The 15,655-nt window shown below is 53.1% G+C and overlaps 1 protein-coding gene across 1 annotated transcript; it reads right to left on the bottom strand.

The window, feature by feature from the left end:
* Positions 1–1,046: 1,046 nt before the first annotated feature.
* Positions 1,047–15,224, bottom strand: PLAC9 (placenta associated 9). Its single transcript, XM_084904192.1, has 4 exons — positions 15,047–15,224; positions 4,258–4,355; positions 2,181–2,304; positions 1,047–1,787 (listed from the first exon to the last, which is right to left on the bottom strand). Exons 1-4 carry the CDS (start codon positions 15,105–15,107, stop codon positions 1,777–1,779), a joined length of 294 nt encoding a protein of 97 aa, XP_084760318.1. The 5' UTR covers positions 15,108–15,224; the 3' UTR covers positions 1,047–1,776.
* Between the last annotated feature and the right edge of the window lie 431 nt (positions 15,225–15,655).

Genomic DNA, 15,655 nt, shown 5'->3' with positions numbered 1-15,655 from the left:
GGTCAACCACTGGCCAGCCTGCACCTTCGGGCCCCTCACCCTCCTCCCCTCCACCACCTACCGCTGTCTGGGCTTCTACTTTGACCACAACGATGTGGCTCTGGAGGCCGTGGGTGCCTCTTCCCAGGTCAGCACAGAAGCAGAGGGCACTGAGCGGCCCTTAAAGATGCAAAACCGGCGCGGTGGCCGCGTCCTCCTCCAGGGCTGGCAGAGCCTTCCCCACGTGAGAGGGTAACTCGGGAAGCCGCCATGGCCTTGGAGAAGAACCTGAATGAGGCCTTTGGAGCTGCAGGCCCCGGTTCTACCCGCACAGACCTCAGCTCCGAGACTACCTGGTGAACTACCGCCTGGCTGAGCAGGGGGGACTCACCAACAAGATGGGCCGCACCTGGCTCCCCTCCGCAGGCTGCGGCCAGGCTGGGCTGGGCGAGTATCTCCTCCAAAGGCTCACCCTCAGGCACAGCGAGGAGCCTTTGGGCCCAGAGGCCTTAGGGGCCCCTCTGCATCCCCCCTGGGGTCTGGCTTTGCCGAGCCTCTGCCTGAGCCTGTTAGGCATCCTTCTCACCACCCTGGAGCCCTCGCCCCTGAATTGGACCAAATAAAGCTTTTTGCTGCCAAAAAAAAAAAACACCCCACACAACAACACAAAAACACATAAAAATAGTCAACAAACACATGAAAAGATGCTCTGATCACTAGTCATTAGGTAAATGCAACCTAACACCACGAAATACCACCACACACCTAGTGTGACGGCTGCAGCAAAAAAAGACGGTGAGGATGCAGCGGCGTTGAAATCCTCACACAAACATTGCTGGCGGGAGTGTGCAGTGGTCCAGCGGCGAGGCGAACACGCTTGGTGGTTCTTCAAAACTTCAGCCGGCGTTCCTGTTTGAATTAGCAATTCCATCCCGAGTTATAGACCCGACAGGAATGAAAGCCTGTGTCCACACAAAAGAGAGCGAAGGACTGACACGTCACAACACGGATGGACCTTGAAAACAGGCTAAGTGAAACAAAAACAAACAAACAAAAGGCCCAAAAGATCACGTGTTGTATGAGACTATTTATTTAAAATGTCCAGAACAGGCAAGTCCATAGAGACAGAAATGTCAGTGGTTTCCAAGGGCCGGCGGGAGGGGAACAGGAAGCGGTGCTTCGTGGGGACAGGGTGTCCTTCCGGGAAGGACATGCCCTGGAATCAGAGAGGCGGCAGCGGCACAGCCTTTCGAAGGCCCTGAACTTGTACAGCTTAACGTGGTTACAACTCTGAAGGTTGTGCTAGGTGAATTTTACCTCCATAGAAGTCTCTTTTAAAACCTTAAAGGGCATAGGAATCCCCTGGTGGGTCTCATTAAAATGTAAATTCTGATTCAGGAGGTTGGATTGGGGCCCCAAATTCCGCATTTTTGACAAACTACCAGAGGAGCCCATTCTGTGAGTAGCCAGGCTCCCGCAAGGGCCCTTCCGCCGAATCATCTTAGGATTCTCAGCCTCAGGTGCCTCACCTCAGTGAACAATCCTGCCTTGTACAGAAGGAGGGCTGAAGCACAGCCGGGCTGGGGTGCCCAGGCCCACGCCTCCAGGGGGATGTGGGCCTCCGGGCATGGGGGTAGGTGGAGAAGGGCTGCCGCTGTAGGATCCACTCTGGCAGCGGGGTCGGAGGAGTAGCTTTTATTCGCGCAGAGCTGAGGACGGAAGGCCAGAGGCAAGGCTCAGAGGAGAGCTGTCGGCAGGGGTATTACCTCCAGCTGCTGGGCTTCTCCACCTCCCGCCTCACTGATGATCTGAAAGAAAGGGTGGCTCAGAGTGAGGGGTGCTGAAGGCACCCTGCCCCGCCCCCAGTCCCGGGAACTGTGCCGGGGAACACAGGGCTCAAGGAGGGAACAGGTGCAACCCCTCCACTGCCAGGTCGGAGGGACGCCGGTCTTTCTGGAAAGGGTTCCTGGTGGCACAGGAGTGGTCCCTGGAAGGGAGATGAGAGAAGGGGGGGAGTGTGTCCCATGGACCCTGATGGGACGCTGGGGCCGAGAACACTCGGCGTGAGCTGGGGGAAATGCCTGCCCCCTTCTGTCCGGAGGAGGAGCTGGAGGCCTGGCCTGTGCAGGCGGCACCAGAGCACCCATCCCACCCTGCTTGCCCAGCTCAGGGCTGTCTCCTCTGCCAACTGAGGCGCTCACCATCTCCCAGGAGGTCGGGCACCGGGCTGAAGGGCCCCGGGGGCAGGGTCCAGGCCAGCCCCTCCAGCTGGCTCAGCAGGCTTTTCACTTCGGCCTCCAGGTGTTCCACCGTCTTCTCCACCGTCTGGGGCAAGAGATATGGGAACAGGGTGGGGTGGTGCCCAGTCCTGCTTAGGCAGGAGCACCTGGTGTGCAGCGGGGAGAGAACTGGCTGCCAGGGGACCTTCTTGTTCAGTCCCTGCCCTGCCCGCCTCCGGGTTCCCTAGATGACAAAATCTTAGGGCCCCCTCTCTGGGGCTGCTCCTGGCACGGGTTTTTCTCTGTCATAGGATCGGAGTTACCAGGATTCCAAGTCTCTTTCAAGGACTTCATCACGGGAGCTCACATTCCTTTTGCTGCCTCGCCCCCTGGTGGCAACTCTGCCAAATGACAAGTTTGGGATTTTGAAATTTTCTTGATTCACTGTTAACTTTTTTCATGAATGAATCCCATTAATAGTCTGGTGAAACCTACAGACTCCATCTTAGACAAATGATCTAATTGAAAAAAAATAGCCGAAACCGGTTTGGCTCAATGAATAGAGCATCGGCTTGGGGACTGAAAGGTCTTGGATTCGATTCCAGTCAAGGGCATGTACCTTGGTTGCGGGCATATCCCCAGTAGGGGGTGTGCAAGAGGCAGCTGATCGATGACTCTCTCTCATCGATGTTTCTAACTCACTATCTCTCTCCCTTCCTCTCTGTACAAAATTAATAAAATATATTTTAAAAAAGAAAAAAAAGAAAATAATAATAAAACATATAGTAATTCCAAGGACACTAATTTCATTAACATATTATTCAAGTATTCAGGATTAAATTTTTTATATAAAATTTGTTTTTATTAACTCACTAAACAACATGATCCACCATAATGTCTAACAACTACTGCAATTTTGACATAGGGATTAAACTGACTGATCTGTTGAGATGTTCAAAATAATTGTAAGGGGATGAAATTACCTGATTTCTATTGATGACAAAAATCACAGTACTATTGATACTTATAATACTACTATGGTTTGTTATATCCTATATAATAAAAGCCTAATGTGCTAAGTGTCCAGTCAGCAGTTCAACCAATCAAAACATGATAAGGCTGCTCAACCACTCACTATGCCATACACCTACCACCAGGGGGCAGACGCTCATATCGGTAGGTTAGCTTGCTGCTGGGGTCCAGCCGATCAGGACTGAGCAAGACAGGCCTGACACTCCCTGGAGCCCTCCCACAGTCCCTCCCTGGCTGGCCAACCTCCCACATCTCTCCGCTCCCCAGCCCTGATTGTGCACCAGTTGGAGTCCCTTGGCCTGGCCTGCACCCTCTCGAAATCCAGGACCTTCCGGGATGTTGGAGAGCCAGTTTTGGCCCAATGGCGGAACGACTGGTTGCTATGATGTGCACTGATCACCAAGAGGCAGATGCTCAATGCAGGAGCTGCCCCCTGGTGGTCAGTGTGCTCCCACAGGGGGAGCGCCGCTCAGCCAGAAACTGGGCTAACGGCTGGCAAGCACAGCGGCAGTGGTGGGAGCCTCTTCTGCCTCTGCAGCAGTGCTAAGGATGTCTGACTGCTGGCTTAGGCCCACTCCCCACTTAAGCCGGCAGCTGGACATCGACTGAGGGCTCCAGGGACTGTGAGAGGGTGCAGACCAGGCTGAGAGACCTTCCCCCAAGAGCAAGAATTTTGTGCACCAGACCTCTAGTTTATAATAAATGTGAATGCTAAGGTTTTTAAAAAATAAAGTATAATTTTTGTTCCACATAAATTTATGAACCACAGGTTACAAACTGGCTGTATAATAAAACACAGTGATCAAATCTCTACCTTTTCACCTGGTGATTCTGCAGAGATTTCTGGCTGGGTCCCAGGGGCAGCAGGGTCCCCTGCAGCTGGTCAGCCTGACAGCCCAGGTAGGGCAGGGAGCAGGACTGGCCTGATTTCCCTAATTTTCCAAAGCAAGCTTGGCTGAGCCCTATAAAGCCAGCAGCCTCACAGGTGGTTCCGAAGGTGCATGTCCTCCCAGGTCACCCTTATTACCTCCTCTAGGACGTCCAAGCGGCTGAGGACAGCCATGTGTGTGTCACACCCCGTGCTCTGAGCTGTGTCTCCTCTGGAGGGGATGGAGGGGTCGGCGGCTGTGGGAAGACAAGTCCTGTCACTGTGGCCCGTTTCCCTGTAACGCCTGAGACTCCTGTAAAGCGCCGGGTTCAGTGGGGCGGGCCCTGAGCACAGTCACACACAGAGAAAAGCAAGGCAGCCTCAGTGGGGGTCAGGGCAAGAGAGGGGCTGCCCCCATCACTCCCTTGTCTCTGGGCTCACTGACAGGCCAGGCGGACTTCCTCCAGGAGGCGCTGCCCGAACAGGGAAGGAGCCCACCAGGGAGAGCGGCATGTGCAGACAGGGAGGCGTGCACAGCATGGCTCAGTGCATGAGCCCTGGCAGTTAGAGCGGCTGCAAAGTATAGGGCGGCTGGGAGATGGGACTGGAGAGGTGGGTCACAGACGCCAAGCCAGGGGCCCTAACAACCAGTCACGGTGCTCATTTGGGGATTAACAGAAGGGTCACATCTCCATAGATGAATTTTTAAAATACAGACACTGGATTGGAGGCATTTGTCTTTGCAGTAATCAGGGTGAGAAGTGAGGCAAGGGGGCAGTAGTAGTAGGGACTGAAAGGAAGAAAATGAGTGGAGAGCCCGGCCAGCATGGCTCAATGGTTGAGCATCGACCTATGAACCAGGAGGTCACGGTCAATTTCGGTCATGGCACATGCCCGGGGGGCAGGCTCGATCTCCAGTGTGGGGTGAGTAGGAGGCAGCCAATCAATGATTATCTCTCATTATTGATGCTTCTATCTCTCTCTCTCTCCCTTCATTTCTGAAATCAATATATATATATATAGATATATAGATATATAGATATATAGACATATAGACATATAGATACATAGATATATAGACATATAGATATATAGATTTTTTTTTTAAAGAAAATGAGTGGAGATGTTTGAGTAGTAGCACTGACATCTGTGAGCAGCTAGTAACAGCTGGCATCCATGAGTGTTTACACGCACACACAGTGCTAAACACATGTACTAACTCAGTCAATTCCACAACCACCTATCATCATCCTTAACATACACACAGGAAATGTAAGCACAGACGGGTGACATGAGGTGTCCAATGTCACGCCGCTGGTAAGTGGAAGATTTGAGGTTCAGCCTGCTCAACCCGATTCATCATTTTTCTCCCCAACGTGGATTCCTCCTTCGCTCCTCTTGGCACCGCCACCCCTCCTATGGAAGTCTTGGACCCCGGTCTGCGCTCAGGTGTCAGAGCTGGTGGTTCTGAGATGCCTGGGGCCCATTGGAGTCGGCTGGACCCTAGAAGAACCCGGCACTCAGCGGGGAGGAAATTGTTCCACAAACTACAAGAAGCAAAGAGCCTTGGGGAGGAGGAAGTGGCCACCGAGGCCCAAAGCAGCCAGAGGCCGAGCAGGAACAGGGAGAAACAGCCACAGGAGCGTCACTGCCAAATCCCACCCCAGCTCTTCCAGCGGCTGGTGGAGGGCCAGGCAGGGTTTAGGCTGCGGTGGGATGAAAAGGGAAGGAGAGGTCAGAGGGGGAACCGAGCTCCCGGGAAGTGTTTTCGGGGACTGACTGCGGGAAGGAGAACAGATCACAAGGTCTGGAGAAAGCTGATTGCTGTCCCTTCCGCTTTCTTACACTGGAGAAACACACCGTGCTTAGGGCCTGAAGAACAAGAAAGGAGAGCTGGGGGAAAGCATTTGAGAGAGGTCTTGCAATCCAGAAAGGGGTGGTGGTGGTTTGGGGAGGGGAGGGCGGGGGAGGGAGGAGGGAATGACAGGTAGGGACAACCCTTGAGGGAAGAGAGACAGCAAACAGCAAAGATGGGTGAAAAGGTTCTACTTAGAAGGCCGGAACGTTGAGCGGGTTCCCGCCTGATGGCCTCTGCTTGCTTTGTAAAGTAAGAGGAGAATCATTTGCGGACCACTCGGGTGGGGCTAAGGAAGGAGGAGAGAGCTGTGAGTGTCCAGGAATTCTGTGAGTGCGCTGTTAAACAGCCACTAAAACGGAAGCTCCGTGAGAGCACTGACAGCGTGCCCCTGGGCAGAGGGCTTGCGTGAAGAGGGGGTCCCGGAGGGGGCGAGGGAAACCGGAGGCCGTGCAGGAGGACTACAGGATGGCCTGACATCGGAGAGCAGCTCTGGAAGCATCTGCCCTGCCCCCGCGGCCCGCAGGCTGGTGCAGAGTAGCAGAGTCGGTGGCTGGATGGTGCAGGCCCTGGGAGTCTGCAGGATGTGTGCGGCCAGAGAACAAAGAGAAGAGAGCAGAGGAAAGAGAAGAGAGCAGAGGAAGTGCGGGTTGGACCAGCGAGGGGTGGAGGTGATGAGCTCTGGGGTCTGGCTTGGGTAGGGAAGAAAAGAGGCCAACAAGCAGAGCCATTGGGAGGTGGAGGGGCTGAGGGCCTGGAGGCCTTGATGGGAGAGAAGGAACAGGCGGTATGGGCGGAGGGACAGCATGCGGGCGTGGCCATGGGCGGGACCCTGGAGCAGAGCCGGTACTGTTACCCCATGGGTCTGTGTCCCTGCAAAACTCCTGGGACTGCCAGGCCTCGTGTGGGCCGGGTTGTCCAAGGGGACATTTAATTGCCCAGAAGTCGGCAGGTTTGAGTTAAGAATGGAGCTGCTACGTCCTTTTGCTGGTGATGAATGCCAGCGGGAGAGGTTGAGTGTCTTGCTCGAGGTCACACGGTCAGCAAATGCCTGGACCCCAAGCACTGGCCTTCTCCGACCCCCTCAGCAGGCTGGCCTTTGGGAGCTCCACCGGGGCGTCCCCCTGAGATCCTCTGGTTCCATCTTCCTCTGGACCCCAGCGGGAGTCCCCTCGGGGCCGGGACCACCAGCAGGGACAAAACTTCCTTCCACTCTGGGCATCTTTTGTGGGGAACCATGTGTGTCTTACATCCCCCACTCCACCGTTCCCTCCGCAGAACCCACAGAAGCCTCCCCCTGAGACAATGGGCTGCTTGTTGCCTTCGGGGTGTGTGTGTTAGAATGGAGCTCTGGTTACTGTTTTAAAGGGACGCTTTCTGAGATCTACACTAAAATATTTACAGATGAAATGCTAGGATGTCTTGGATTTATTTCAAAATAACCCAGGCCTGGGCGTGGAGGAGGCATGGGTGGGAACACAGAGCAAACAAGATTAGTGATTGTTGAAATTGGGTGATGGGGACCTGGGAGTTCACCACACTCGTGTGTGTGTGTGTGTGTGTGTGTGTGTGTGTGTGTGGTTTGAAATTTTCCATAAGAAAAGCCAGTTGTCTGATAGGGTTTAGTAAAACACAGAAGCCACGGAGGGCGGCATGCGTCGGTGGGAAATGTTCAGGATGACGGAGGGGTGGTCTGAGACCCCGCCTGAAGGGCTGTGCTCCGTCTGGGCCCCGTGCCCTAGGAGGCCTGGCCGCTCCAGGTTGCAGGGACCCACATTTGGATTCATTTATCTCAGCGGGAGGAACGGGGCTGCTCAGCCTGGAGAGGAAGGACTTGGAGGGGCAGAAGGCGCTGATCCTCCCGCGGGGAGGGCTGTCAGGGAGGGGTGGCTGACCCACCCGCCCAGTGCAGGTCTGCCCCGGGCCCTTTGGCCAAATTTCCCCTCTGAGCCTGGCCTGCCCTCTCCCAGGCCCTCTCCTCCCCTCCCCCAGCCCAGGCCGAGAGGAAGCAGCGTGACCCTGGGGGCAAGTGGGGCTCTGCCAGCTCAGTAAGTCCCAAACGCATGGACACGCTCCTCCCATTGGCCTGAGACCCACTGCTCTGTACGTGTCTGCGATGAGATCTCGCTTGGCTCCAAACCCATCCGGGGAGAAGGCTGGCCTGAGCTGCTCTCCATGGCGCACAGCTCTAATCTCTCACATCTGGACAGAGCCCCGCCCGGCTCCGCAGCCCAACAGCCCCTGAGTCAGCCAGGCCTCCCGACCAGAGAGGGTCCCACGGCACTGAGCTCAATGTGTGACGGCAGAAAACACACTGGACCTCGCGTTCTTGGCCCGGCTCAGCCATGGGCTGTTGTGGGCTTGTGGGAAACTTCCCTCCTCCATGAGCCTCTGCAGCCGCCCCTGCCACACGGGTGGGGTGGCCCCAAGACACTGCCGCCCAGATACAGCTCATCCTCAAGCTGCTGGTCTTCCAGAGCCTGCCCAGAGGCCGCAGAATTAGCTACAGGGAGGAGTCAATGCCAAGTGGCTTCCTGGACCAGACCCTCCAGCAAGGCAAGGCCTGGGTGCCTTCTTTTTTTTCCTTTTTTGAGCTTGTACGCGCACACACACACACACACACACACACACACACACACACACCTTGGAGCCTCGGGGACCTCATCAGGAGGAAGGGGCTCACGGTCAGGCCTGCGTCCTGGGGCTTCCAGAAAGGGAAGGGGCCGGGGAGGCTGAAGGATTGCCATGATGGACCCGGAGGAGCTGAGGTCCCGTCGTCCCTCCCTCCTTCTGCCCGCCCACCCTGCCCCGGCCAGCGGGGACATGGACCTTCTTGGATGCGGGGCTGTTTTCCCTGGCCTGGCTCCTGCTCAGCCTCTTTGCGCCCTGGACGGTGGCCAGGGGCGGAATTTCGAGTGCTGGTGAGAACACGCTGCAGCAGAGGCCAGAAGCCCAGGAGGAAGTGCCGGGCTCCGTTAAAGAGGCCTGGACACGGGGTCCCCTGGGGGCGGGAAGTACGGCCCCTCCACTTACAATCAGAGGAGACCTTTGTTACCTGAGACCCAAACACTGAGCAAGTGCCCACGACACAAATGATTTCTGCCGTGCCGGTGACACTGACAGGGACTGGGGAGCCCCCTGTGTCATCAAAGACACTCTGCTGGACCAGCAGCTCTTGTCACTGGGGGTTAAGTCTATTGGACCACATTAAGTATAATAGACTAATACATCTAGTCACTTTTGATATTTGTATTAAAATTTATGATTCATTTAAAGTCATCGGTGGGTTTTGATTTTTTTAAAATTTAAATTATTTCCAAATAATTATGTGAAGAACTCCAATCTGTGGAACTGCTCTGGCTGAAACAGGAGAGGGGTCCTCAGGCCCCGAGAGAGAGAGAGAGAGAGAGAGAGAGAGAGAGAGAGAGAGAGAGCGAGCGCGCTCAGGGTCTAAGAAACACCCTTGTTTAGTTTTGTTTTGTTTTGGGTGAGACATGTCCTGCTCCCTTGGTCTTTAGTCACTTTCCAGATGTGGCTGGAGCCTTGCCACCCACTCTGAGAGCATAGCAATGCCATTCTAATACCTTCACTATCTGGTCAAGTTAGTATTTTGCTGAGAATACAAGGTAGGCTGCTATAACAAAGAGCCCCCTCAATTATACACAAGTTAATGTCTTTCTCATGAATCAGTTCAGAGGCAGACTGGCTTGTGGTCAAGGCTGGCAAGCAGCTCTGCTCCATGAGGCCGTTCAGAAACCAAGTTTTCTTCTATCTCGGAATACTGTGCTTCTTAATGTTATAATGTGCTAGAACATTCCAAAACCCCCGTCATGTGGAGAACGTCTAAGAAGCTGTCCTGGATATCTAGCTTCTCTCCTTCCGCTTGCTGTGGAAAGAATGCAAGGCTGGGGGCTGGAGACGCAGTGCCCGCCCCTGCTCACGGACTGCGCTCTGCCTCTCGCTGGCTTCCTTGTCTGCCAGGGATCTGCCCTGCTCTTCCACTCTGTAGGATTACCGTGTGGATCACAGGGGATCCTGTACTTGAAGACGCCTCGGAACTGCCGAGGGATGTACAGATGCCACGCAGGGCATCGCCCTGGTGAGCTGACCAGTGAGCGGGTCGGTGAGAGCCCCCTGTGGCTGCCCCTCCACATGGAGTCAGTGCTCTTGGTTAGATCACTCCAGCAGGCTCTCCTCGCGATGGGGCAGCATCTGCCCTAGACCTCAACCCAAGCAGGGGCCCAAAGGGTGTTTGGGAGGGGCTTCTCCAGCACGCACCCACGGGCTCAGGGCCGACCCAGCGCTCCTTTACGCCAAGCCCGTGTTGGATCTTTGGTTTCTTCGCCTTTAGGATGGACATAAGCTTACTCTGTATTTAAAGCTGCTCTTTTTTTTTTTACTGTTGACACTATTACAAACGTTCCCCATTCCTCCCCGCTTTGCCCTCCTCAACGCTACTCTTTTAATATATTATTGATTTCAGAGAGGAAGGGAGAGAAACGTCAATGATAAGAGAGAATCATTGGTCAGCTGCCTCCTGCACGCCCCCTACTGGGGATCAAGCTTGTAACCCGGTCATGTTCCTGACTGGGAATTGAGCCGTGACCACCTGACTAAGAGACTGATGCTCAACCACTGAGCCACACCGGGCGGGCTCCTCAAAGCTACTCCTGACTTGTGATCACGTACTCTGTGCCAAGGTTTTGGTGAGTTCTTAAATGCATTATCTCATTTAATTCTAGCTGTGAGCTCAGAACTCTTGCATCTTATTTATTTATTTATTTATTTATTTATTTATTTATTTATTTATTTATTTTTACAGTTTAGAAAACCAAGATCAAAGATGTTGGTGCCCCAGATTACACAGCTAGTAAGTGGTGAGGACAGGATTGGAATCCAACACTGTCTATACTACGCCTTGACAGTGGTGTGACCTTGTGTAAGTCAAAGGCCTCCTATTTGGGAGGTGCCTCAGCTGCCTCTGGTGCCTCTTATATAAAATGAAGGGCTGGACAGGTGCAGGGGACCTATACACCTGACACCCTCACAGCTGTTTTAAGCCTCACAAAAGCCCATATGTGTGCTTTGGACCCACCTGTCTTTGAGTGCTTCACCCCCCACAACATCTAGTTTTGTAAGAAGAAATGCTGGGATCCTCACCACAGCCCTTCAGTATCTTCCTCTTCCACCCACAGCAAAAAGCAGGATCCAGCCCAGGTCGGTTTGGCTCAATGGATAGAGCGTTGGCCTGTAGACTGAAGGATCCCAGGTTCACATGCCTGGGTTGCGGGTTCCATCCCCGGAGGCGGGTGTGCAGGAGGCAGACTATCGGTGATTCTCTCTCATCATTGATGTTTCTCTCTCTCTCTCCTCTCTTCCTCTCTGAATTAATAAAGAAAAAATTAAAAAAAAAAAGCAGGATGGGAAGACAGATGCCCACAGGGACCTGGAGTGGTTGGTGGTGGAGAGTGAGAGATTCCGACGGGCCCCGAGGCATGGGTAACAATGGTTATACTGGCTGAAAGGGACTTCAGATCCCTCTGAGGGCAGAATAGGAAAGGAGCTCAGCCAAGCCTGAACCTAGAAAAAATTATCTACAAGTGACACAAAAGTTTGTCTCAATCAACATGTAAAGAGCTTTCACAGACCAATATGAACTATCCCAACACCACAACTGAAAAAGTACAAAATGATTTAGTAGAAATGCCCAATATGTATTTGAAGAAAAGCCCAATCTTGATATTAATCAAAGAAATGTAAATGAAAGCAATAAAAACTCTTAGCCCTGCCAGAGTGGTTTAGCGGTTGAGCGTCAACCTATCCCGGGTTGCGGGCTCTATCCCTAGTGTGGGGCATGCAGGAGGCACCTGATTGATGATTCTCTCTCATCACTGGTGTTTTTTTTTTTGTTTTTTTTTTCTCTCTCTCTCTCTTTCCCTTCCTCTCTGAAATAAAAACACTGTCTTTTTTTTTTTTTTTTCAAATATATTTTATTGATTTTTTACAGAGAGGAAGGGAGAGATATAGAGAGCTAGAAACGTCGATGAGAGAAAAACATTGACCAGCTGCCTCCTGCACACCCCCCACTGGGGATGTGCCCGCAACCCAGGTAAATGCCCTTGACCGGAATCGAACCCGGGACCTTTCAGTCCGCAGACCGACGCTCTACCACTGAGCCAAACAGGTTTTGGCAAAACACTGTCTTAAAGTATTCTTGGGGGGGAAATTCTAACTGGAATTAGATTAAGTTTCTAGATCTAACTACTAGTTTAAAGACAATACAGGGTGAAAAGAACATTTAAATGACACCTGGGGTAAATCTATATGGGAAAGATACTGGACAAACAGCCCAGTTTCTTCAACGAATGAACTTTAAGAAAAAACAACTGAACAGGAGAAGAGAATTTACATATTTAAAGAAACTCATCAGACATCTCAACCAAAAGTAATGTATGCACCTTATCTGGACCAAACTAACCAAAGGAAAAAACATGACATAATCAGGGACATTAGAACACTGATTGGGTATTTGATGATAGTAAGGAATTTTTGTCCATTTTTACGTTATGGTAATGGTATCATACTTATGTTTATTAAAAGGTTACTTATCTTTTAGAGATACATCAGGAAATTTTTAGAAATAAAAGCAACCTGCCAGTGTGGCTCAGTGGTTGAGTTTGGATCAATGAACCAGGAGGTCACAGTTTGATTCCCTGTCAGGGCACATGCCTGGATGCGGGTTGGGGGGCATGCAGGAGGCATCCAATCAATGATGCTCATTATTGATGTTTCTGTCTCCCTCTCCCTTCCTCTGTGAAGTCAATAAAAATATATATTTTTTTAAACTAAAAACAATATATCTATACGATGTCTAAAATTTTCTTCAAAATAATTTGAGGGAGGAGAGAAAGGATGGGGCTAATAGATGAAACTTGTTGAAGCTGGGTGCTAGGTACATGGGGTTAATTATACGATTCTGTTTCACAGGCAGACCTCGATTTATTTCACTTAGAAGATATTGAGTTTTTTTGCAGATTGAAGGCAAGAGCCCCCACCAGCAAAAAGATTATGACTCCTTGACAGCTCGGATAATGGTTAGCGCTTTCTTAACAATAAAATATTTTTAAAGTACTGGGGTTTTAGACATAATGCTATTGCACACTTAATAGACTAAGAAGTAGTATAAACATACTTTTTAATTATATTGGAAAACCAAAAAAAAATTATGTGACTCACTCTTTTACAATAGTCACTGCATTGTGGTGGTCTGGACTGAGCCCACAATATCTCTGAGGTATGCCTTTATATCCAACGATTCCATAATTAAAAGTTAAGAAAAACAATGGTACATTGTCCGAAGTTTGAAAGGTTATACATAAAAATGTGTGAACTCAGTGTGAGATCGCTTTTAATGCATTTGTACTTTCCTCCTTTCTATTTTTAAATTTTAATATTTTTCTTTTATTTTATTCTTTTCCATTACTACCCTTTTTCTTACTTAATCTGTAGCAATGAGCATGCATAACCAGGAAGAAAATAATGTCTTTGGAATGGCTTTAGGTTAAAGGGTCTATCCCAGGCTAAGGGGCCACAGAATGTCAGCCATCGGTGGGCAGCTGGCCAGCCTCTCCCTGTGGGGACACAGACCCTGCCTTGTCTCCTCAGCTCCAGGAGACAATAAGTAAAATTTATATTATTTATTGGGGGAGAAGGACTGTGCTGAGCCACTCTTACACAGCCTTCCTAACATGGGAGGACACTGAGGCTCAGAGGGAGCAGTGGGGCTGCTGGGGGGACGGGAGAAGGAGCCAATGTGCTGACACACCTGACACTTCCTCTCTCCTCCAATCCCCGCAGACAGCCCTGTGGGGTGAGTACTTTCCTCCCCAACAGCCTCAGAGAGGTGGAATGACTCACCCAGGGCCACTCAGCCAGCGCTGCCCCGGATCAGGACCAGCTGATTCTTTCCCTGATGCTCACCCCCACAGCTGCTGTGCCCCGAGGGGGACCGGGGTTGGGGCCTTCCATCCTGGTGCAGGGCACTTGGTCTGGGGGACTCAACACCCACGGACTCCAGGCTGATGGGGGAGCAGTGTGGCCTGGGGCAGGAGGCCGGGTGCTTCGTGAGGGCTCTGCCTTGGCACTTTGGTGAGATCTGAGCCTTCCCCTCCCCTGGCCAACTGGGATGGGCACCAGCTGCCCTGGCTGAGGCCTTCTCGGGATATCGGAAAACGGGAATGTGGCTTGTAAACCGTAACATACTGTACAATAGGCAGAGCGTCTGTGTCCAAAAATAAATGCACTTGCAGACACCTGCCCTGAGCCTCACCTGGGAGGGCAGAGGGGACAGTGCAAGACAAAGCACCCAGCCCACAGAGCACCCTCCCCCTAGGCTCTCCGGGATGCCTCCTGCAGCCTGGACACTGGCTGCTCACCCAGTGACCTGCCCCCTCAGGCCACCGAATAGGTGAAGCAGGGGCCCTGCTCCTGGGCTGCCTGCCCCACCCTGACCAGCTGTCATGGGTGTGGAAGCTGGGTTTCCAAGGCCCAGGGAGCCAGGCCCCAGCCTCTGCTGACCCTGGGGGTGGGGGTGAGGGTGGGGGTGAGGGTGGGAGGTAAGAGCAGGTGAGGGGGCTGCCCCACCTGCAGACTGGCCTCCCACCCTGTGCTCCCTGTCACCTCCCCTCTCTCCTTCAGACAAGGGGTTTCCCCAACATTCTCTCTTCCTTTTGGTCTGGAATCTTTCTCTTTTCCTCTAGATTCTTCCCCACCCACTTCTCTTGCCATGTCAGGTCCTCTGTTTCTTTCCCTCTTGTTCCATTTGCCTCTCAAACTCCTTTCTTAGCCCATGGTTCACACCCACCCGTTATCTCCAAAGTCTCTGTCACAGTCCCCACCTTTCTCTCTGTTCTTACCCCCGCCCTCTTCTCTCACCGTCTGCCTTTATTTCTCTGCCCTTTCTCTCTCTCCGTTTTCTCTCCCATCTCCCTCTTTCTCCATCTCTCTCCATCTGGCTGTTTCCTTGTCCCTCCCTCCTCCATCTCCCGCGCCCGGCGCGTCTCTCCGGCCCCCGCCCGTCGGGGCCCCACTCACCGTCGGCGCCCGCGGCGCAGAGCAGGGCGAGCGCGGCCAGAGCGCACAGCAGGGGCCGCATGGTGCCGACTGCCCGCGCCTCCCCGGGAGGATCGCCGCCGCCTCCCCGGGATCTCACCGGGAGGAAATGCGCTGCCCCGGCCAAGATTCCTGGGCGGCTCCGGGCTTTCTGGCTCCAGCGAACCCGCCCCCTCCAGAGGCCCCTCCGCGCCCGCGGGCCGCCGGAGCCCAGAGACCCCGAGGGCGGAGGGCGGGCGTGCCAGCCTGGGCGCCTGGCCGGCGGGGGTTGCCCTCGAGTCCCCACTCTCCGGGGATGGGGTGGGGGGAGTAGATTGGGATGGGGGGGGGGGGCGCAGAGGAGAGGGAGAATGGCGAGGGGGTGAGGGTGCGGCCCCGCATTCGCTGTGAGCCCGTTAGGCAGCCTGGCTGGCCGAGGAAGCTGAGAGCAGGGCCTTCATCCCCGTGTCACCCAGAGCCCTGGCCCAGGATCTGCACGCCACGTGGGAGCTTCTCTCTGTCCCCCACGAACCAGTCATTCACTCTCATTGCATGGGACAGTGTCTGGCCCTGAGAAGTGCGTCTGCCTTCTACAGAAAAGTGCTGTTCTGC

The sequence above is a fragment of the Pipistrellus hanaki genome (assembly GCF_964339955.1).
Source record: "Pipistrellus hanaki genome assembly, chromosome: 14".
Lineage (NCBI taxonomy): Eukaryota > Metazoa > Chordata > Mammalia > Chiroptera > Vespertilionidae > Pipistrellus > Pipistrellus hanaki.
This window is presented reverse-complemented; position numbering and strand designations above follow the sequence as displayed.